The sequence below is a fragment of the Taudactylus pleione genome, unplaced genomic scaffold (assembly GCF_031769625.1).
Source record: "Taudactylus pleione unplaced genomic scaffold, aTauple2 ptg000136l, whole genome shotgun sequence".
Lineage (NCBI taxonomy): Eukaryota > Metazoa > Chordata > Amphibia > Anura > Myobatrachidae > Taudactylus > Taudactylus pleione.
In genome coordinates, this window is record NW_028284538.1 from 2,801,747 (window position 1) to 2,823,946 (window position 22,200).

Genomic DNA, 22,200 nt, shown 5'->3' on the forward strand with positions numbered 1-22,200 from the left:
CCGGGCAGCCCCCAAGCGCTGCAGACAGGAAGAATAGATGCTCGGCGTCTATTCTCCGGCGGTGACCGGGTCACCGCACATTTCTCCACTCGCGGGACACTGCGACCCACGGGTGAAGACGGCACCCCCAGGCTGTGAGGGCAGGGCGCTTTTTGCCCTCCTTCTGGAGGGCAGGGTGCTTTTTGCCCTCCAGAAGGAGGGCAGGGTGCTGCGCCCCGCTAAAACAGCCTAGCGGGAACGCTACATCTCTGTTTCAGATTAAACTGTCTAATAAGGGTTAAACATGGTCTCTAAAGGGGCCTATCCATTAGCAAATCTTTCTGAAAGACAAAAGATTTTTCTACTTCAGGGTCCATAGGGTATCCACAGGATACCTTGGGGTATAGGTGTGACGTCAGTCGCAGGGCACCAAAGAGTTAAGCTTTCAGCCTCCCAGGATGCACTAGGTCCCCCTCCTATACCCCGCCCCCGGGCCAAGGCACCTCAGTTTAGTTTGGTGCCCGGCCGGAGTCGGGTGCACCTGTTGGAGTGGGGGCTAGAAGAGCCCCTGAAGCTTATTCTTCATGCAGCTGTGGCTGCACATCTGGATGTACAGCATGGACAGTCAGTCCTGACGTCCATGCTGTCTTCCCTACACCCCGCCGGTACCAGAACGCCGGTACTGATCCGGGGATGCTGGTGGGCGTCTGGGGTCACAGCTAGCGGTGACCCCAGATGCTCCGGACCATGGCCGGATTCAAGGGGGACAGAGGTAAGCAGCGGGGTCCCGCGGTGGGTCCCCGCTGATCACATGGTCCTAAGTCCCCAGGCAGGGGGCTCCCTGGGGACTGGCTGCAGCGTGGAGCCAGGCGACCAACCTGCGCTTCCACTACCCCCTGGGACAGCGGACCGCAGCAGAGCGGTAGCGCTGCGGCGTCCCAGGGGTTAAATGCATGCCAGGGGAGCGCGCCTTCCCTGTCTCACAGCCGGCGCCTCCCCCGCTGCACACAGCCCTCTCTGCATGCTGCCGACTGGTCCTGTGGCAGCGCTCCTCCCCCAGGCCAGCCTCCTCTCTGCTCCTCGGCGGCCATCTTCTCCAGAACGCATGGTGAACGCTGCTGGAAGCGCTGGACGGAAGCATCGTGGTCTGGGTCCCCCCGCATACCTCTCCTCCGCTGTGGTCAGGTCTGTGTATGCAGCGCTGTGTCCTACCAGGCCCTGTGTCTGTGTAGTTGAGTGATCAGCGCTGTTAGTGCAGGAATTGTTATTTTTCTGCATTGTATGTGACTGTGCTAGCGCTGCTGCCTGTAATCTTTTCTTCTCTAAACTGTCAGCTTTATTACTGTCCCTGTTCTTTCTGCTAAAGCCCTTGCGGTGCGGTGCTGCAGGGTGGTCTCTCGCCTATTTAATACTTAATTGGTGAGAGAGGTCACATACGTGGTGCCATCATGTCTGAAAGTGATTTTCCCCTCCGGCTACAGTGTACCACGTGCAAAGTACCGTTAGCGGAGGGGGAGGGTAGCGCGGAGGGCCTTTGCCGGTAGTGTTTGTCCATGGCGCGGCCTATTACGGTTACAGCACCGGTACAGGAGCCGCCCTGGGCTTGTTTCGCTCAGGCGTTAACAGCTTTAGTGGGCCAGTTAGCTCCGCAGCCCGCGTTTACTCCGATGGGTTTGTCCCAGCAGTCTGTGGTGTCGTCACCCATGCAGGGGTTCCCACGACAATTGGTGGTACCCCACAGTCTCCCTATTTCCCCGCTCCCGGGTTCTCAGGAGCCAGCGTGGGTTAACTCCCTGACGAGTTCTGTACAGCACTTGTCGGATGTGTTGCAAGGGGAGTCTGTGATGCGGTCTCATAAAAGGCCGGTGGCGTCTCTGTCCGCTCCTTATGAGGATGACGAAGGGACGTCTGATGATGGGGAGATTCTAGATCCTTACGATCAGGAACCTCTCCATACTAAGGACGCTGATGCTAAGTCCAAAGTATATATTCCTGGACTTATTCGGGCGGTCCGCACAGCCTTGGTGATTGAGGACGAAGTTCCCCCAGCGGCTAAATCTAAGTATGCCTTTTTCAAAGATGTGAAGGGCGATGCCACAGTCTTTCCTCTTTCGGGTCAGTTGGTGGACCATTTAGAGGAGGCGTGGAAACAACCTGGCAAAAGATACCAGCCGCAGAGACGCCTGGCGGTGGCTTATCCGTTCGCGGATAATTATTTTGCGAAGTGGGAATCCCCTCCACAGGTGGATTCTCACGTGACCCGTCTTGTCCGTAGTGCCACATTGCCGATGCCATCCATGTCCTCCCTTAAGGATGCTACGGACCGCAAGGTAGAAATCTGCCTGAAGTCCGCTTATTCCCTTGCTGGGGGGGCAGCACGGCCGGCTATGGCCATTTGCTGGGTTGCCAGAGCGATGGAGCGCTGGGCGGATTCATTAGAGGCTTCTTTTGAATCCGACTGTCCGGCCGATCAGGCGGAGTTGATTGGCAATCTCCGTGATTCGGCCACCTACATCAACGAGGCGGCTCTAGACATTAGTACTCTGGTGTCTAGAATTTCTTCAGCAGCGGTAGCTGCTCGTCGCACCTTGTGGCTGCGATCCTGGAAGGCGGACGCAGATTCCAAGAAAGGTCTGGAAGCGTTGCCGTTTACCGGAGAAGTTCTCTTCGGTCCGGATCTGGATAAGATTGTGGCCACGCTGGCGGCAGCCAAATCTGCCTGTCTCCCGTCGGCCGCTGCTCCTTCTGGTTCGGGACCATCGTCCTTTCGGTCATCTAGGGCCCAGGGCAGGCCCAAACCACAGTCGTTTCCTCGACAGGCTGGCCCTAAGAAATCGGTCAAGCCCCGGAAGCAGGCATGGAGTACCAGACGTCCGGCCCCCAAGCCAGATGGCAAGCCTGCGGCCTGACGGTCCGGGCCTCCCTTTGGGGGATCCCAGGGTGGGAGGCCGCCTGCTACAGTTCGCCCAGTGTTGGTCGACCACTACGACAGACACTTGGGTTCTGGAGGTGGTTTCCCACGGATACGCCCTCTCCTTCCGGCACAGACCCCCGGCTCGCTTCTTCACCACGGGTCTCCCATCAGACCGGAACAAGGGTACGGAGCTGCGGAAGGTATTGCACACTATGCTCCAGGCTGGAGTTATAGTGGCGGTTCCATTCTCCCAGAGGGGCCAGGGTTTCTATTCAAATCTATTTTTGGTACAGAAACCCAATGGGTCATATCGTCCGATTCTCAACCTCAAAGCACTCAACAAGTCTTTGCGGGTCCCGAAGTTTCGGATGGAGACCCTACGGTCCATCATTCTGGCGCTGGAACCTGGGGACTACTTGGTGTCATTGGACATACAGGACGCTTACCTGCATGTCCCTATTCTTTGGCGCCATCAACAGTTCCTCAGGTTTGCAATCAGCAGCGACCACTTCCAGTTTCGGGCGTTACCTTTTGGCCTGGCAACAGCACCACGTGTTTTCACCAAGGTGATGGCGGTCATGGCGGCTTCTCTGCGGCTGCAGGGAGTCCGCATGTTGCCGTATTTGGACGACCTGTTATTGGTGGCAGGATCTCCAGAGCTCCTGTTACGCCACTTGGACCTGACCATTGCACTGCTGCAACGGCACGGCTGGCTAATCAACTGGCAGAAGTCCACTCTAATCCCGTCTCGGAGGATTCTGCATCTTGGAGCCTTATTGGACTCGGGACAGCAAAGGATCTTCGTGACGGAGGACAAGATCTCTGCTTTACAGTCAAGGGTGCGCAGTTGTCTGCACAGCCGCCGGGTGTCCTTACACTCGGCGATGAGGTTACTGGGCTCCATGGTGTCGGTGTTCGACATGGTGGAATACGCCCAGTTTCACTCCAGACCTCTGCAGCACCTGATCCTGTCCAAGTGGAACGGGCTGACTCAGTCTCTGAAGTCCCAGACGATTGTGCTCACCCAGGAGGTTCGCCTGTCCCTTACGTGGTGGTTACAGACGACCCACCTCAACAAGGGACGTCCGTTCTGGGTTCCAAATTGGGTCCTGTTGACAACGGACGCCAGTCTTCGGGGCTGGGGAGCAGTTTCGGGTCCACACTTGTTCCAGGGCAGGTGGACGCCGACAGAAGCGGAGCTTCCAATAATTATCTTGGAACTCCGTGCGGTCTTCAATGCTCTCCAGCAGGCACAGCGGTTTCTCCAGGGTCGCCCGGTGCAGGTCCAGTCGGACAACGCTACCACCGTGGCCTACATAAACAGGCAAGGAGGAACTCGCAGTCGGGCGGCTCTCGTAGAGGTCTCTCGGATCCTGGTTTGGGCGGAGCGCAATCTTCCGGCCATATCAGCGGTCTTCATCCCGGGAGTGCTCAATTGGGAGGCGGACTTTCTAAGTCGCCAGGACGTTCATCCGGGGGAATGGTCCCTGCACCCGGACGTTTTTCAACTACTGGTGGACAGGTGGGGTCTTCCAGAAATCGACCTCATGGCGTCCCGGCACAACAACAAGTTGCCGGTGTACGGGTCTCGCACAAGAGACGAAGGGGCGTCTCTGGTGGATGCTCTGTCCGTCCGGTGGACGTTCCGGTTCGCATACCTGTTCCCTCCGGTCTCCCTTCTTCCACGGGTAATCCGGAAATTCAAACAGGAAGGAGGGACGCTCCTGTTGATAGCTCCCGCGTGGCCCAGACGGCACTGGTTCTCAGACCTTCAGGGTCTGTCCGTGGACATTCCTCTGCGGTTGCCGCTACGACCGGACCTTCTGTCTCAGGGTCCTTGCCTTCACCCGGACCTGACTCGGCTGTCTTTGACGGCGTGGCTGTTGAGACGGCCATGCTGAGGTCCCGGGGGTTTTCCAGCTCTGTGGTGCGTACCATGTTACGAGCTCGGAAACCGTCTTCCGCGAGGATATACCATCGCGTGTGGCATACGTTCTTCCAGTGGTGTCGACCGAGAGGTTATGCACCGCGGGAGTTTCGTCTGTCTCGGATTCTCGCCTTCCTGCAAGCGGGACTAGATCATGGGCTTCGCCTTGCTTCTTTGAAGGTACAGGTTTCGGCCCTATCTGTCTGGTTTCACCGTAGGATTGCTACAATCCCGGATGTGCGCACCTTTATGCAGGGTGTTCTCCGCATTCAGCCGCCCTTTGTTCCACCTGTGGCGCCTTGGGATTTGGCTGTGGTCCTGAGGGCTCTCCAAGGACCGCCGTTTGAACCACTGGGCTCAGTGGATCTTAAATGGCTAACAGCTAAGACTGTTTTCCTTCTGGCCATTGCTTCGGCCAGACGTGTTTCTGAGTTAGGGGCTCTTTCTTGTAGACCCCCTTTCTTGGTTTTTTATGGGAACAGGGCAGTGCTCCGCACTCGGCCCGAGTTTCTTCCCAAAGTTATTTCCCAGTTTCATATTAACGAGGAAATAGTTGTTCCGGCCTTTAACTCACCGGGTCTTTCCGTGGGTGAGGCCTCTTTGGATGTTGTGCGGGCCTTAAGGACTTATGTTGACCGCACTTCTTCGTTTAGGAAGTCGGACGCTTTGTTTGTCCTCTTTGGCTTCCGTAAAAAGGGTTGGCCTGCTTCAAAGCAAACTTTGGCAGCCTGGATCCGTATGGCTATTTCTGAAGCTTATCTTCATGAAGGCCTACCGGTCCCTCCTTCTCTGAAGGCTCATTCCACTAGGTCTGTGGGTCCTTCGTGGGCAGCTCGACGTGGTGCCTCGGCAGTTCAGATCTGCAAGGCTGCTACGTGGTCTTCTGTCCATACCTTCGTGAGGTATTACAGGTTTGACACCTTCGCCTCTCAGGATGCTTCCTTCGGGCGGCGGATTCTCCTTTCTGCACAGGAGCGTCCCCACCCTTAAAGGATACTGCTTTGGGACATCCCCAAGGTATCCTGTGGATACCCTATGGACCCTGAAGTAGAAAATATGAGATATGGTAAGAACTTACCCTTGTTATCTCTATTTCTACGAAGTCCATAGGGTTCCACAGGACTCCCGCCCTGTCGCACCTGTGCTGCAGATGGGCTTTGCTCTGGTCACCGGTTTTCCGTCTCCCTCTGGTGAGAATGTGATTCTTGTATGTGTCCAGATCTTTGTTCTCTCTCTTCCTTCTCCTCCTCCGGCCTATGGCTTGGTAACTAACTGAGGTGCCTTGGCCCGGGGGCGGGGTATAGGAGGGGGACCTAGTGCATCCTGGGAGGCTGAAAGCTTAACTCTTTGGTGCCCTGCGACTGACGTCACACCTATACCCCAAGGTATCCTGTGGAACCCTATGGACTTCGTAGAAATAGAGATAACAAGGGTAAGTTCTTACCATATCTCATATTATCTTTTGAAAATTCCTGGGGCTGCTGTGACAGATATCTCATGTACATGAGAGATTTTTGCAAATGACAAATGATATTGCATGACATCATTCTGGGAGTGGATTTTTTCTTATGTTCCTATTCATTTTCATTAAAAAATCGTTTGTCGTTTACCGCGACAGATATTAGCGATAAACTATAATTGACCAACATGTTGGAGAGACAAAACACCCAATTTGTCGGCCGCGGGAGTGCGCATTTTTATTGTTCAGAGCCTATCCATTAGCAGATAAATTGAATGACTGAACGATAAATCGTTCATCGTTCAAATTTATCTGTTAATGGATAGGCCCCTTAACAGTATATATTCCCTACTACTACTAATGTGTGCCTAAATATATGGGGGTGATTCAATTGTTTTTTTAAGGCACGCTAACTAGTGGGTGCCCAATGTTGCAACTCAATTGTTTTTGGGCGCTCATTAATTATGGTGCTTGCTACGCCAAATTAGCCCGGGTTTAGCTACATAAAATGGCTAAAGTTGTCTGAAGGCTTGGTTTACAACTTATCGCACATTTCTGCTCACCACCTCAGGAGGGTGCGAGCAGAAATGCCAGCGGCTACCGTGCCACAACGGAGCAACAATTGAATGCTCCATCAGGCGTCCAATTGAGTCCGCCCCCCCTCCCCCATTGGGTTATTAAGTGATTAATGGTACAGGTTGAGTCTCCCATATCCAAAATGCACGGGACCAGGGGCATTTTGGATAACGGAATATTCCGTATTTTGGAATATTTGCATATCATAATGAAATATCTTGGGAATGGGGCCCAAATCTAAACACAGAGTGCATTTATGTGTTATATACACCTTATACACACATCCTGCAGGTAATTTTATACAGTATTTTCAATAATATTGTGGCTCAAGCAAAGTTTTTGTACATACATGAAATTTATTTATGTTTCATATACACCTTATACACACAGCCTGAAGGTAATTTTATTCAATATTTTTAATAATTTGTGCCTTAGACAAAGTTTGTGTACATTGAACCATCAATAATCAAAGGTTTCATTATTTCAGTCATGCCAAAATTATTCCGTATTTCGGAATATTTGGATATGGGAGACTCCACCTGTATATTGTTCTCTTAGATGTTAGAATAGGTTTATTGGGTTACACTTTTCCCATTACACCACACCATGCCTTTATGACTTTACGTAGTAAGTTATTTATATAGCGGACGCATATTCTGCAACTCTTTATAGATAATTTTTCAGTAATTCATATCAGTCCATCCCCCAGTATAGCTTAGTCTGTATTCCCTACCACATGAACACATATGTTAATATTGTCAGTAGCCAGTAAACTCACGAGTATGTGGGTGGAAATCTGTGCACCCGGAGGAAACCCACAGGGTGTTTTCTGCCCCTAGGCAGAAATTTTCTTATTGAGACATTTTTAAAAACCCTGTAAGTGCCCTGTGGAACGGCACACAGTTTGGGAACCACTGCCCGAGCCTATAAATGAAATGTATTTCAGATTCTTTGTAGAAATTTGCTTAGCACGACTCCTCGACCATAAGGTCCTCTTTCCCAAGTGCCTCAAAATGTTTAATAAATAGAGTTTTTGGGCACCAGTCACACCAGAGGTGTTTTCATGACCTAACTTTCCAGCACGTTTATGTGACCGAGCTAAAGAAGCCTGGTTGTTGTGCTGAGGAAATGAGGCACAGCGCCATGGGAGGGGGAGATTATAGCTACTTCTAGGAACTGGTGACTGTATAACAGTCATTCATTATACAATACATATTTCTCCGTGAGGGTACCAGTTCTGGCATGTATGCCACTGATACATGTAATTGTAAGTGGATGGAATATGAGACGAGATCATAGTGCATGTGTAAAAAGTGTACAGGAGCCAAAAAAGGAATATAGATGGGAATCATTCTTGCTGGCACATATACCTCTTATATGTATTGCTGTTGGTTTATCCTTCTCACAGGCCACTAATTACTAGTCTCGGCCTCAGGACTCCTATCGTGCCTCCTCATTTGCTTTAACATTCCACCACATACCACATCCATCTCCCACCTGCTCCTAAATAGCTCCACCTACCCTAAAAACCCACCAAACCCCCAGCTACATATGCTCAAATACTTCTTCACGTTCCCCATTTCCAGAATTTCCTAGGACAAAATTTAGTAAAGCTTCCTTCCCCTAACCTATTTAGGGAAGGGGAGAGGGATGTAATACAGATACAAGTTGGTAAAATTACAGAATTTTGTGTGATTTTTATATTGAGATTTAAAGCAATGATTATATATAAAGACAGACACCACTCTGCAGGCTTAATTTAAAACATCTGTAGCCCTTTATTTGCCAACATGTTCCAGGTCGCTGGTTTCCCCAATTGGTCTCTCTCTCTGTCTCTCTCTCTCTTCTCTTCTCTCTCTCTCTCTCTCTCTCTCTCTCTCTCTCTCTCTCTCTCTCTCTCTCTCTCTCTCTGTGTCTCTTCTCTCTCTCTGTCTCTCTCTGTGTGTGTCTCTCTTTGTCTCTCTCTGTGAGTCTCTCTCTCTCTCTCTCTCTCTCGTGCAAACTCATACCCTGTTACGCTCCCCTTTTACTCCTCTTTGTGTCTTGCTGCCCGTTTGTTTTAGACTCCAATCTTTAAATAGAAATCTATTTGTAAACCACACCAGCCACAAATGGTTAGAGTCAATCTCACTATTATATAAATAGGGATTAACATCCTTTGTCAGCTCCGCTGCCATTGTTCCGAGGCTACATATTAGCCGACCTTACTGACATAATTCTGTCACTGCTCCCTGCCTGTGTATACTAGCAAAACATTAGATTATTATAGTCACAATTTACTACAATCCTATGATGTGACACCTCGCCCTGACATTTTAAATGGTCACAAGTTTCTAATATTTAGGGCGGAATTCAATTGTTTTCGGCAGCAGCTGTCCCCCCTTCGCGCCCCGATGGAGCTGTTCAATTGTTGCTCCTGTCGGGCGCAAACTGCTGCCGGCGTCAGCATTTCAGCTCACACACCACCTCCCCCCCCCCCCCCCCCCCCCCCCGGGGGTGGCGAGCTGTAATGTGCGGAAAGTGACCCGTTTGGGCCAATTTGGTCATGTTTAGCAGTTTTATGCGGCTTAACCCGACCTCTATGGCCGCGATATTCTGAATCAATTGAATATCTCCCCACAATCTCCCGTCCGGGCGCGATGAAACAAATTTCTTTTTATATGTGTTTGTTCCAAGGTATGGATCTAATAATAGGGGTTTGTTCATTATTTCTGTATTTTAGAACAAACAATATAAATGCCAAATCTTACACAGTACTGTGGCAAAAATAAATGGTCACAAGTCATGATCAAGTATAGCAACAGGGTAAAGCGGAGTACACACTGTACAATTATCTGAATGTGTACACATGTACAATCTCCGTTTATCTCTGATAAATCGCTCTGATCGCATCTTCTAGGATGCTCATAAGATGCAATAAATCTGGTCACATTTTGCAGTTTGTATACAGGCACACAATCTTCCCATCCGGTCATTAGGACAGATAAATAGGAGGATCAGAAGAAACAATTGTACAGTGTGTGTGAGCTGACGACCGATATCTGTGCAGTGTGTACAGGGACACGATATTTCCTCCGATCAGTAGAACAGATAAATAGAAGTAACAATTGTATAATGTGTTCACGCGATAATATATAATTTTTTTTTTTTCTGTGTATGACAGGTTGATATTTAATGCGGTTTATTTTTTGTTTTGTTTTTTTACTATTTTTCTGTCTTTTTGTCTCTACAGGTTGCAAATTATTCCAGGAGTGCAGCTCCAAAGAAAACAGACTGAGCACCCACCCCCCAGTGTCATCAGCCACATGGATTACCAAGGGATTACTGCAAGGAGGGAGACAGACTGATAACGGGAGGGGGCAAAGAGCTGCAAGACATTGTATGCTCCCCTCGCTCTGGAGATTTGGAGGAGGGGAGGCTTTCACTATAAACAGCCCCCGATTTATTAAGCGCTGAATTACAGCCCTACGATTTTTATTTACCATGTGGGGAAATATTTAATAGGATTGGTACAGTTCCCTGGCTCCGACGTTTTGTTTCATCCCTAACTCACTTCAGTCCTTCCTGTGTATATTTCTCCCATCGCCTACTAGTGCTGTGTGGGGGATATGCTGTACCCCTTAGTCCCATCCTTCCATCCTCACGATGCCTGCAGGAACTGTCAAGTCATTCAAACCCAGCAAGTACATCCCTGTGGCTGCAGCAACCATATTTCTAGTGGGATCTACAACCCTTTTCTTCACCTTTACGTAAGTCTCTCAGACAACATACGAGGCTACCCCTTTACTCCGAGTATTTACTTTACAGTGTATCTGCATTCTCACAGCATTCTTTGTGGCATCTCCCGATAGCCTATAGTTCAGCTCACTTGGCGATCAACTTGTATTAATGTCACAGCCTTTCTTGATTAGCAACTAGATGCCCAGTTCTGTGTGGCACCATCTACCAGCGCAGCGGTGTCCTTCCTGTGGATGTATTCATCGATCGCTCTCTGATAATGTATATTAGTTTCATGCTGTGTAGACTTTCTTTCCCACCGGTCTGTTTTCATGTCTCTTCTCCTGCCGTCCATTTAAATATCTGTCTGCCGCCCCATCTGTCCTTTTAATTCTGTCCCAGTTTGCGGGATTACTTGGTATATACAAACCATCTAAAGAGATTACGCCAGTCTGAACCTCATGATATATCCGTCTAGTGCCTGACGACTTCAGTATAAAAACCAAATTGGTAAACGTGTAATATAGAGCTCAGTCTCTGTGACTGCCCTTTGTACATTAAGTTGCATGGAAATAATAAGGCTGAGATCTCATCATTTCTTAGTTATGGGCAAGAGCTTTGTACATAAGTAATAATACTGTAAAACATGTGCATACAGTAACTTTTTTCAATAGCATGTGCTATTTACTGTAATTGGTAAGAATATCTTCTCGCCATCTTCCTGATATTTTCGCACTTTGATTATTCCCTTCACCCCATGTCCATGTATTGTACTGTGTCTCTGCACAGTATCTCCTGTTATTCCAGCCCCAGCATACAGCCGCTAGCCAGCGCAGACTTTAGAATGCGTCTAATCTCCTTTGGAATCTCTTATTTGCCCAATTGCTTTGAAAAGTGCTAACGTGTGAGGTAATTCTAAGGAGTCCCACTTATTATTTTCATTAAGCCCATATTTGAGTTCATATCCAGTTACCTAATTTAAAAAGTAAATCAATTTAGAAGTAAATGTATGTACTAAAAATGGTAAACTGAATACCGTCCTCTCTCCTTACTGTCCTGATTTTTAAAAAATAATGTGCGGTTATATCCTTGCTTAACATTTTCTAAGTCATTGAACGATGAATAAATTAGCAGCGATGTATGCGCCAATATTTTTGTTATGTATTTAAATATGCTACTGTGGAAATCTGTAACCAGCCAGACATTCTAGTTATTCTTCCTCATATTTTCCTAATGGTTGCTGACAGCCTCCCAGGAATCCCTATGCGCTGTCGCAATTTGCAGTGTGTCGCGGTAAAGACGTAGGTTTAATGCTTATACATAGGTAGGTGGTGAGGGGTGGATGGGGGTCATAAAGGTGTTAATATACATCAAAGCTTTATAACGCTGAGCTACCCAATATATACTTTAAGTAACATGAGTGTTTATGCTCGACAAAGTTTGTTCATTATGCTCTCTTGACTGAATTAGCAGACAGTGACTGACTGCTAGTGAGACTTGTAACTCAGCCTGAGCTGTGACCTGACACAGATGCCGTCAGTATGCGGCCTAAAGGTGCTGCTGTGTGTAACGGACTGATTTGGTAATCATTTACGTTTTAGGAGTTCCTGTAGTATTATCAGGTATACACTGAACAATGTACTTTACCTTCTTGGTTTGTAGCTGTTTTTTTTTTGTTTTTTTTCCTTCTTTGCTCTATAGTGTTACTTTAATTCTGGCATCTCTTGTGGTAATTATGGGAAATTTTAATAGATGGCCCAAGCAGGATCTTTGTAAATATATATCTATGTATTCAGACCATTCTTATGCAAATGCATGTCTACGTTTTAGGATTGTGTGTGACATATAGATATTATATATATTATTTTTTATTATTATTAATTAATTTATTTATTTTATATATGCAGTAATCAAATGGATGAATAGAAAATTGAATACCAGAACAATAATTAGCTGTTATTTGATTTTAGTATCTTAATATGAGTCATGTACATCTTATAACATGAGACACAGGGTGTTTCTTGCTTTTAAAAGGCTGTTAAACCTAATATACACGTCTAACTATTTTATTGCAACATCATAACATTTCCATACCGTAACAGAACTAGTGGTGTTTTCTATTTACTATGCAGTTAGGTGCAGGCTATTGTTCTGAATGATAACCTTGCAGAAGTGGCCTTCGATATGCTTTCTAGCAGGAAGTATTGTGTGCATAGGAAAAAATAAATCACAGTTTATACTGGTGTAACTTTTTCATATGTTTATTGATGTTACTAGAATTATTTAGCATATGGGTAGTTGCAGTTTGTGTGTAGCCTCCCTTTTATTTATCAGTATATATATTTTAATTATGATCTACTTAGTTGCCTTGTTCACAACTTGTCTACACAGATGCCCTTGGCTCAATGTGGAGGTGTCCCCTGCTCTTCCTGCTTATAACGCTGTCATGTTTCTGTTTGTTTTGGCCAATTTCAGCATGGCCACATTCATGGACCCTGGAATATTCCCACGAGGTAAGAACCTGGTTATTCCTATCTAGAGCTCTCCTGAGAACTCTTTTCCAGCAAGTACTGTCTTACAGGATCTTTGTGCTCACCACCTATTTTCCCCCAGCGGAAGAGGATGAAGACAAAGAGGACGATTTCCGGGCCCCCCTGTATAAGACAGTGGAAGTGAGAGGCGTACAGGTCCGCATGAAGTGGTGCTCAACCTGCCGGTTTTACAGGCCGCCCCGCTGCTCGCACTGCAGTGTGTGTGACAACTGTGTGGAGGTGAGTTACACTTGGTCTCTTACATAGGTTTTAAATGGATGCGATTGCATTATCATTTTGTAGGTCTGTCTTTTGTCTTTGTTTTGAGTACAGCCAGTTTACTTGGGGAATGTGTGATGGGCAGATCCTGATGTAATTGCAGATAGAAGGGACTCCATGTGATGTTCTATCATTTGCCATTCAGAGGCAGCTACTGCCATTAACATCCTTGGAGGTATAAAAAAGGGGGGATTGATCATAAGAGACGACACAGTTTTGCCCATACGTGTCACAGGTGTGGCTGGTTAGCACTATTTTATTAATAGAGGAATTAAAAAAATAAATCTGCAGAAAGGTCAGAGACCCGGCTTGTCTTGTTTGGTTAAAAAGAACCTTAAAGGTACCATTTAATGGGGAGATCAGATTTGCTGATAGACGATGCTTTGGAAAGCAAGGTTTTGTACTTTCTACCTCCCCAAAACCTATTGTTTATCCTGCCCATTGTAACCTATATAGTGCACCCATGATGGATGCATCGTCTGCAACTTATTATTCTTATTAATCCTTTTGCACTATATACATATTCCTCCTCATCCAAGTAGCTCATTCAGTATTACCTGGCAGCACGATGGTTAGCGTTGCTGCCCAACAGCACTGGGGTAATGAGTTCGAGTCCTGACAAGGGCTTTACTTGTGTGGAGTTTGTTTGTTCTCCACATCTTTGCATAAGTTTCCTCCAGGTGCTCCGGTTTCCACCCAGATGCCAAAAACAGACTGGTAGGTCGATTGGCTGCTGACCAAGATGGACCATAATGTGTGTCAGGGTTTTTAAACCATGAACTCTAATGGGACAGGGACTGCCAGGAACCACCAGCACTGGCTGCTTCTTAATATGAGGGTTCAACTTATAGAGGGGAATTCAATTAGTCGCAGAACTTGCCTCAGGATTTTAGCTCCCTGGTTAAGCATTGGTGCTAGGGTTCACCTAACGCCGATTTCTGTTTTCACCCTCAGGGTTTACCACAGCAGTAATTGAATAGCTCTGGGCTCTTAACCCAGGAGCGAAATGTCTACGATAAGTCCCGCTGCTAATTCAATTTCCATCATAGTTATTTGTACTAACAGTCAACGCTCCCTTAAATTGCTGTCTCTCCTGTTCTTCACTTGTCTCCAGATGACTTAACCAATTCTCCTTCTCAGGATCTATGGTTTTCATCCCCTTTATCACTTACTCACATTCCCACAAACGGCTCTCGTGTATTACTCTTTATCTGGGCTGCTCTTCCTCCTTCTATCAGACAATTTCATCACTTTCAGTGTTGAAACCGCTCCTAAATACAAACTAATTAGGGAAGTTCACATTTGTTGCTACTCATCTGCCTTTCTCTAACCGTCTACATGCAGTGTCTACATTACTTCTATTCTTCTGGTTTCCCTTTTCTTTATGTGCACCAATGTATAATTATAAGACATCCCATAGGAGTCACATCAGCCCATGTCCCATAGTACGATTGTTTTTCATGTTTTCAGTCAGGAGGACTGATTTGTGAGTGTAACAACTGAAATGTAATAGTCCGGGACATTGATACTGTGGGTACAAAGAGATAAAGGTAATTTGCAATGTACGACACCATTGTAATTGCAGTGTAATGTGTAATGGCAGTATGGGGGAATTATTGCAGTGGAATGTGTGACGGCAGTATGGGGGAATTATTGCAGTGTAATCTGTGACGGAAGTATGGGGGAATTATTGCAGTGTGATGTGTGAGGCAGTATGGGGGAATTATTGCAGTGTGATGGCAGTATGGTGGAATTATTGCAGTGGAATGTGTGACGGCAGTATGGGGTAATTATTGCAGTGGAATGTGTGACGGCAGTATGGGGTAATTATTGCAGTGGAATGTGTGACGGCAGTATGGGGTAATTACAGCAGTGTAATGTGTGACGGCAGTATGGGGTAATTATTGCAGTGTAATGTGTGATGGCAGTATGGGGGAATTATTGCAGTGTAATGTGTGATGGCATTATGGGGGAATTATTGCAGTGTAATGTGTGGCGGCAGTATGGGGGAATTATTGCAGTGTGATGGCAGTATGGGGTAATTACAGCAGTGTAATGTGTGATGGCAGTATGGGGGAATTATTGCAGTGTAATGTGTGACGGCAGTATGGGGGAATTATTGCAGTGTGATGTGTGACGGCAATATGGGGGAATTATTGCAGTGTGATGTGTGACGGCAGTATGGGGGAATTATTGCAGTGTGATGGCAGTATGGGGTAATTACAGCAGTGTAATGTGTGATGGCAGTATGGGGGAATTATTGCAGTGTGATGTGTGACGGCAGTATGGGGGAATTATTGCAGTGTGATGTGTGACGGCAATATGGGGGAATTATTGCAGTGTGATGTGTGACGGCAGTATGGGGGAATTATTGCAGTGTAATGTGTGATGGCATTATGGGGGAAATATTGCAGTGTAATGTGTGGTGGCAGTATGGGGAAATTATTGCAGTGTGATGTGTGACGGCAGTATGGGGGAATTATTGCAGTGTAATGTGTGATGGCAGTATGGGGGAATTATTGCAGTGTAATGTGTGATGGCAGTATGGGGGAATTATTGCAGTGTGATGTGTGACGGCAATATGGGGGAATTATTGCAGTGTGATGTGTGACGGCAATATGGGGGAATTATTGCAGTGTGATGTGTGACGGCAGTATGGGGGAATTATTGCAGTGTGATGTGTGACGGCAGTATGGGGGAATTATTGCAGTGTGATGTGTGACGGCAGTATGGGGGAATTATTGCAGTGTGATGTGTGACGGCAGTATGGGGGAATTTATTGCACTGTGATGGCAGTATGGGGTAATTATTGCAGTGGAAAGTGTGATGACAGTATGGGGGAATTATTGCAGTGAGATGACAGTATGGGGTAATTATTGCAGTGGAATGTGTGATGGGAATATGGGGTAATTATTGCAGTGGAATGTGTGACGGCAGTATGGGGTAATTACAGCAGTGGAATGTGTGACGGCAGTATGGGGTAATTATTGCAGTGTAATGTGTGATGGCAGTATGGGGGAATTATTGCAGTGTAATGTGTGATGGCAGTATGGGGGAATTATTGCAGTGTGATGGCATTATGGGGGAATTATTGCAGTGTAATGTGTGGCGGCAGTATGGGGGAATTATTGCACTGTGATGTGTGACGGCAGTATGGGGGAATTATTGCAGTGTAATGTGTGATGACAGTATGGGGGAATTATTGCTGTGTAATGTGTGATGGCAGTATGGGGGAATTATTGCAGTGTGATGTGTGACGGCAGTATGGGGGAATTATTGCAGTGTGATGGCAATATGGGGGAATTATTGCAGTGTGATGTGTGACGGCAATATAGGGGAATTATTGCAGTGTGATGTGTGACGGCAGTATGTGGGAATTATTGCAGTGTAATGTGTGATGGCAGTATGGTGGAATTATTGCAGTGTAATGTGTGACGGCAGTATGGGGTAATTATTGCAGTGTAATGTGTGACGGCAGTATGGGGGAATTATTGCAGGGTTTTGTGTGATGGCAGTATGGGGTAATTATTACAGTGGAATGTGTGATGGCAGTATGGGGTAATTATTGCAGTGGAATGTGTGATGGCAGTATGGGGTAATTTATTGCAGTGTGATGGCAGTATGGGGTAATTATTGCAGGGTTTTGTGTGATGGCAGTATGGGGTAATTATTGCAGTGGAATGTGTGATGGCAGTATGGGGTAATTATTGCAGTGAAATGTGTGATGACAGTGTGGGGTAAATATTGCAGTGGAATGTGTGATGGCAGTATGGGGTAATTATTGCAGTGAGATGGCAGTATGGGGTAATTATTGCAGTGGAATATGTGATGACAGTATGGGGTAATTACGGCAGTGTAATGTGTGGCGGAAGTATGGGGTAATTTATTGCAGTGTGATGGCAGTATGGGGTAATTACTGCAGTGTAATGTGTGGCGGAAGTATGAGGGAATTATTGCAGTGAGATTACAGTATGTGGTAATTATTGCAGTGGAATGTGTGATGGCAGTATGGGGTAATTATTGCAGTGGAATGTGTGATGGCAGTATGCGGTAATTATTGCAGTGAGATGGCAGTATGGGGGAATTATTGCAGGGTTTTGTGTGATGGCAGTATGGGGTAATTATTACAGTGGAATGTGTGATGGCAGTATGGGGTAATTATTGCTGTGAGATGGCAGTATGGGGGAATTATTGCAGTGTAATGTGTGACGGCAGTATGGGGGAATTATTGCAGTGGAATGTGTGATGGCAGTATGGGGTAATTATTGCAGTGGAATGTGTGATGGCAGTATGGGGTAATTATTGCAGTGAAATGTGTGATGACAGTGTGGGGTAAATATTGCAGAGGAATGTGTGATGGCAGTATGGGGTAATTATTGCAGTGAGATGGCAGTATGGGGTAATTATTGCAGTGGAATATGTGATGACAGTATGGGGTAATTACTGCAGTGGAATGTGTGGCGGCAGTATGGGATAATTTATTGCACTGTGATGGCAGTATGGGGTAATTATTGCAGTGGAATGTGTGATGGCAATATGGGGTAATTATTGCAGTGGAATGTGTGACGGCAGTATGGGGTAATTAGAGCAGTGTAATGTGTGACGGCAGTATGGGGTAATTATTGCAGTGTAATGTGTGATGGCAGTATGGGGGAATTATTGCAGTGTAATGTGTGATGGCATTATGGGGGAATTATTGCAGTGCAATGTGTGGCGGCAGTATGGGGGAATTATTGCAGTGTGATGTGTGACGGAAGTATGGGGGAATTATTGCAGTGTGATGTGTGACGGAAGTATGGGGGAATTATTGCAGTGTAATGTGTGACGGCAGTATGGGGGAATTATTGCAGTGTGATGTGTGACAGCAGTATGGGGGAATTATTGCAGTGTGATGTGTGACGGCAATATGGGGGAATTATTGCAGTGTGATGTGTGACGGCAGTATGGGGGAATTATTGCAGTGAGATGGCTGTATGGGGGAATTTTTGCAGTGTGATGTGTGACGGCAGTGTGGGGTAAATATCGCAGTGGAATGTGTGATGGCAGTATGGGGTAATTATTGCAGTGAGATGGCTGTATGGGGGAATTATTGCAGTGGAATGTGTGATGACAGTATGGGGTAATTACTGCAGTGGAATGTGTGATGGCAGTATGGGGTAATTATTGTAGTGGAATGTATGATGGCAGTATGGGGGAATAATTGCAGTGTAATGTGTGATGGCATTATGGGGGAATTATTGCAGTGCAATGTGTGGCGGCAGTATGGGGGAATTATTGCAGTGTGATGTGTGACGGAAGTATGGGGGAATTATTGCAGTGTAATGTGTGATGGCAGTATGGGGGAATTATTGCAGTGTGATGTGTGACAGCAGTATGGGGGAATTATTGCAGTGTGATGTGTGACGGCAATATGGGGGAATTATTGCAGTGTGATGTGTGACGGCAGTATGGGGGAATTTTTGCAGTGTGATGTGTGACGGCAGTGTGGGGTAAATATTGCAGTGGAATGTGTGATGGCAGTATGGGGTAATTATTGCAGTGAGATGGCTGTATGGGGGAATTATTGCAGTGGAATGTGTGATGACAGTATGGGGTAATTACTGCAGTGGAATGTGTGATGGCAGTATGGGGTAATTATTGTAGTGGAATGTATGATGGCAATATGGGGTAATTATTGCAGTGGAATGTGTGATGGCAGTATGGGTAATTATTGCAGTGGAATGTGTGATGGCAGTATGGGGTAATTATTGCAGTGGAATGTGTGATGGCAGTATGGAGTAATTATTGCAGTGGAATGGGTGATGGCAGTATGGGGTAATTATTGCAGTGGAATGTGTGATGGCAGTATGGGGTAATTACTGCAGTGGAATGTGTGATGGCAGTATGGGGTAAATATTGCAGTGGAATGTGTGATGGCAGTATGGGGTAATTATTGCAGTGGAATGTGTGATGGCAGTATGGGGTAATTATTGCAGTGGAATGTGTAATGACAGTGTGGGGTAAATATTGCAGTGGAATGTGTGATGGCAGTATGGGGTAATTATTGCAGTGAGATGGCAGTATGGGGTAATTATTGCAGTGGAATGTGTGATGGCAGTATGGGGTAATTATTGCAGTGGAATGTGTGATGGCAGTATGGGGTAATTATTGCAGTGGAATGTGTGATGGCAGTATGGGGTAATTATTGCAGTGGAATGTGTGATGGCAGTATGGGTTAATTATTGCAGTGGAATGTGTGATGGCAGTATGGGGTAATTATTGCAGTGGAATGTGTGATGGCAGTATGGGGTAATTACTGCAGTGGAATGTGTGATGACAGTGTGGGGTAAATATTGCAGTGGAATGTGTGATGACAGTATGGGGTAATTATTGCAGTGAGATGGCAGTATGGGGTAATTATTGCAGTGGAATGTGTGATGACAGTATGGGGTAATTACTGCAGTGGAATGTGTGATGGCAGTATGGGGTAATTATTGTAGTGGAATGTATGATGGCAATATGGGGTAATTATTGCAGTGGAATGTGTGATGGCAGTATGGGTAATTATTGCAGTGGAATGTGTGATGGCAGTATGGGGTAATTATTGCAGTGGAATGTGTGATGGCAGTATGGGGTAATTATTGCAGTGGAATGTGAGATGGCAGTATGGGGTAATTATTGCAGTGGAATGTGTGATTGCAGTATGGGGTAATTATTGCAGTGGAATGTGTGATGGCAGTATGGGGGAATTATTGCAGTGAGATGGCAGCATGGGGGAATTATTGCAGTGGAATGTGTGATGGCAGTATGGGGGAATTATTGCAGTGAGATGGCAGCATGGGGGAATTATTGCAGTGGAATGTGTGATGGTAGTATGGGGGAATTATTGCAGTGGAATGTGTGATGGCAGTATGGGGTAATTATTGCAGTGGAATGTGTGATGGCAGTATGGGGTAATATTGTAGTTGAATGTATGATGGCAGTATGGGGTAATTATTGCAGTGGAATGTGTGATGGCAGTATGGGGTAATTTATTGCAGTGTGATGGCAGTATGGTGTAATTATTGCAGGGTTTTTTGTGATGGCAGTATGGGGAAATTATTGCAGTGGAATGTGTGATGGCAGTATGGGGTAATTATTGCAGTGGAATGTGTGATGACAGTGTGGGGTAAATATTGCAGTGGAATGTGTGATGGCAGTGTGGGGTAATTATTGCAGTGAGATGGCAGTATGGGGTAATTATTGCAGTGGAATGTGTGATGGCAGTATGGGGTAATTATTGCAGTGGAATGTGTGATGGCAGTATGGGGTAATTATTGCAGTGGAATGTGTGATGGCAATATGGGGTAATTACTGCAGTGGAATGTGTGATGGCAGTATGGGGTAATTACTGCAGTGGAATGTGTGATGGCAGTATGGGGTAATTATTGCAGTGGAATGTGTGATGGCAGTATGGGGTAATTATTGTAGTTGAATGTATGATGGCAGTATGGGGTAATTTATTGCAGTGTGATGGCAGTATGGGTTTATTATTGCAGGGTTTTGTGTGATGGCAGTATGGGGTAATTATTGCAGTGGAATGTGTGATGGCAGTATGGGGTAATTATTGCAGTGGAATGTGTGATGACAGTGTGGGGTAAATATTGCAGTGGAATGTGTGATGGCAGTGTGGGGTAATTATTGCAGTGGAATGTGTGATGGCAGTATGGGGTCATTATTGCAGTGGAATGTATGATGGCAGTATGGGGTAATTTATTGCAGTGTGATGGCAGTATGGGGTAATTATTGCAGTGGAATGTGTGATGGCAGTATGGGGTAATTATTGCTGTGGAATGTGTGATGGCAGTATGGGGTAATTATTGCAGTGGAATGTGTGATGGCAGTATGGGTTAATTATTGCAGTGGAATATGTGATGGCAGTATGGGGTAATTATTGCAGTGGAATGTGTGATGGCAGTATGGGGTAATTACTGCAGTGGAATGTGTGATGGCAGTATGGGGTAATTATTGCAGTGGAATGTGTGATGGCAGTATGGGGTAATTATTGTAGTTCAATGTATGATGGCAGTATGGGGTAATTTATTGCAGTGTGATGGCAGTATGGGGTAATTATTGCAGGGTTTTGTGTGATGGCAGTATGGGGTAATTATTGCAGTGGAATGTGTGATGGCAGTATGCGGTAATTATTGCAGTGAGATGGCAGTATGGGGGAATTATTGCAGGGTTTTGTGTGATGGCAGTATGGGGTAATTATTACAGTGGAATGTGTGATGGCAGTACGGGGTAATTATTGCTGTGAGATGGCAGTATGGGGGAATTATTGCAGTGTAATGTGTGACGGCAGTATGGGGGAATTATTGCAGTGTAATGTGTGATGGCAGTATGGGGTAATTATTGCAGTGGAATGTGTGATGGCAGTATGGGGTAATTATTGCAGTGAAATGTGTGATGACAGTGTGGGGTAAATATTGCAGAGGAATGTGTGATGGCAGTATGGGGTAATTATTGCAGTGAGATGGCAGTATGGGGTAATTATTGCAGTGGAATGTGTGATGACAGTATGGGGTAATTACTGCAGTGGAATGTGTGGCGGCAGTATGGGATAATTTATTGCACTGTGATGGCAGTATGGGGTAATTATTGCAGTGGAATGTGTGATGACAGTATGGGGGAATTATTGCAGTGAGATGACAGTATGGGGTAATTATTGCAGTGGAATGTGTGATGGCAATATGGGGTAATTATTGCAGTGGAATGTGTGACGGCAGTATGGGGTAATTAGAGCAGTGTAATGTGTGACAGCAGTATGGGGTAATTATTGCAGTGTAATGTGTGATGG

The 22,200-nt window shown here is 46.2% G+C and overlaps 1 protein-coding gene across 2 annotated transcripts in view; it reads left to right on the forward strand.

The window, feature by feature from the left end:
• ZDHHC5 (zDHHC palmitoyltransferase 5) overlaps nucleotides 1-22,200 on the forward strand; it is a 64,310-nt gene that overhangs the window by 12,678 nt on the left and 29,432 nt on the right. For both annotated transcript variants that reach the window (XM_088473498.1, XM_088473497.1), the window contains exons 2-4: nucleotides 10,088-10,604; nucleotides 12,964-13,085; nucleotides 13,186-13,343. In XM_088473498.1, the coding sequence (XP_088329624.1) occupies nucleotides 10,501-10,604; nucleotides 12,964-13,085; nucleotides 13,186-13,343 (384 nt within the window). In that variant the 5' untranslated portion in view covers nucleotides 10,088-10,500. The remainder of the gene's footprint in view (nucleotides 1-10,087; nucleotides 10,605-12,963; nucleotides 13,086-13,185; nucleotides 13,344-22,200) is intronic.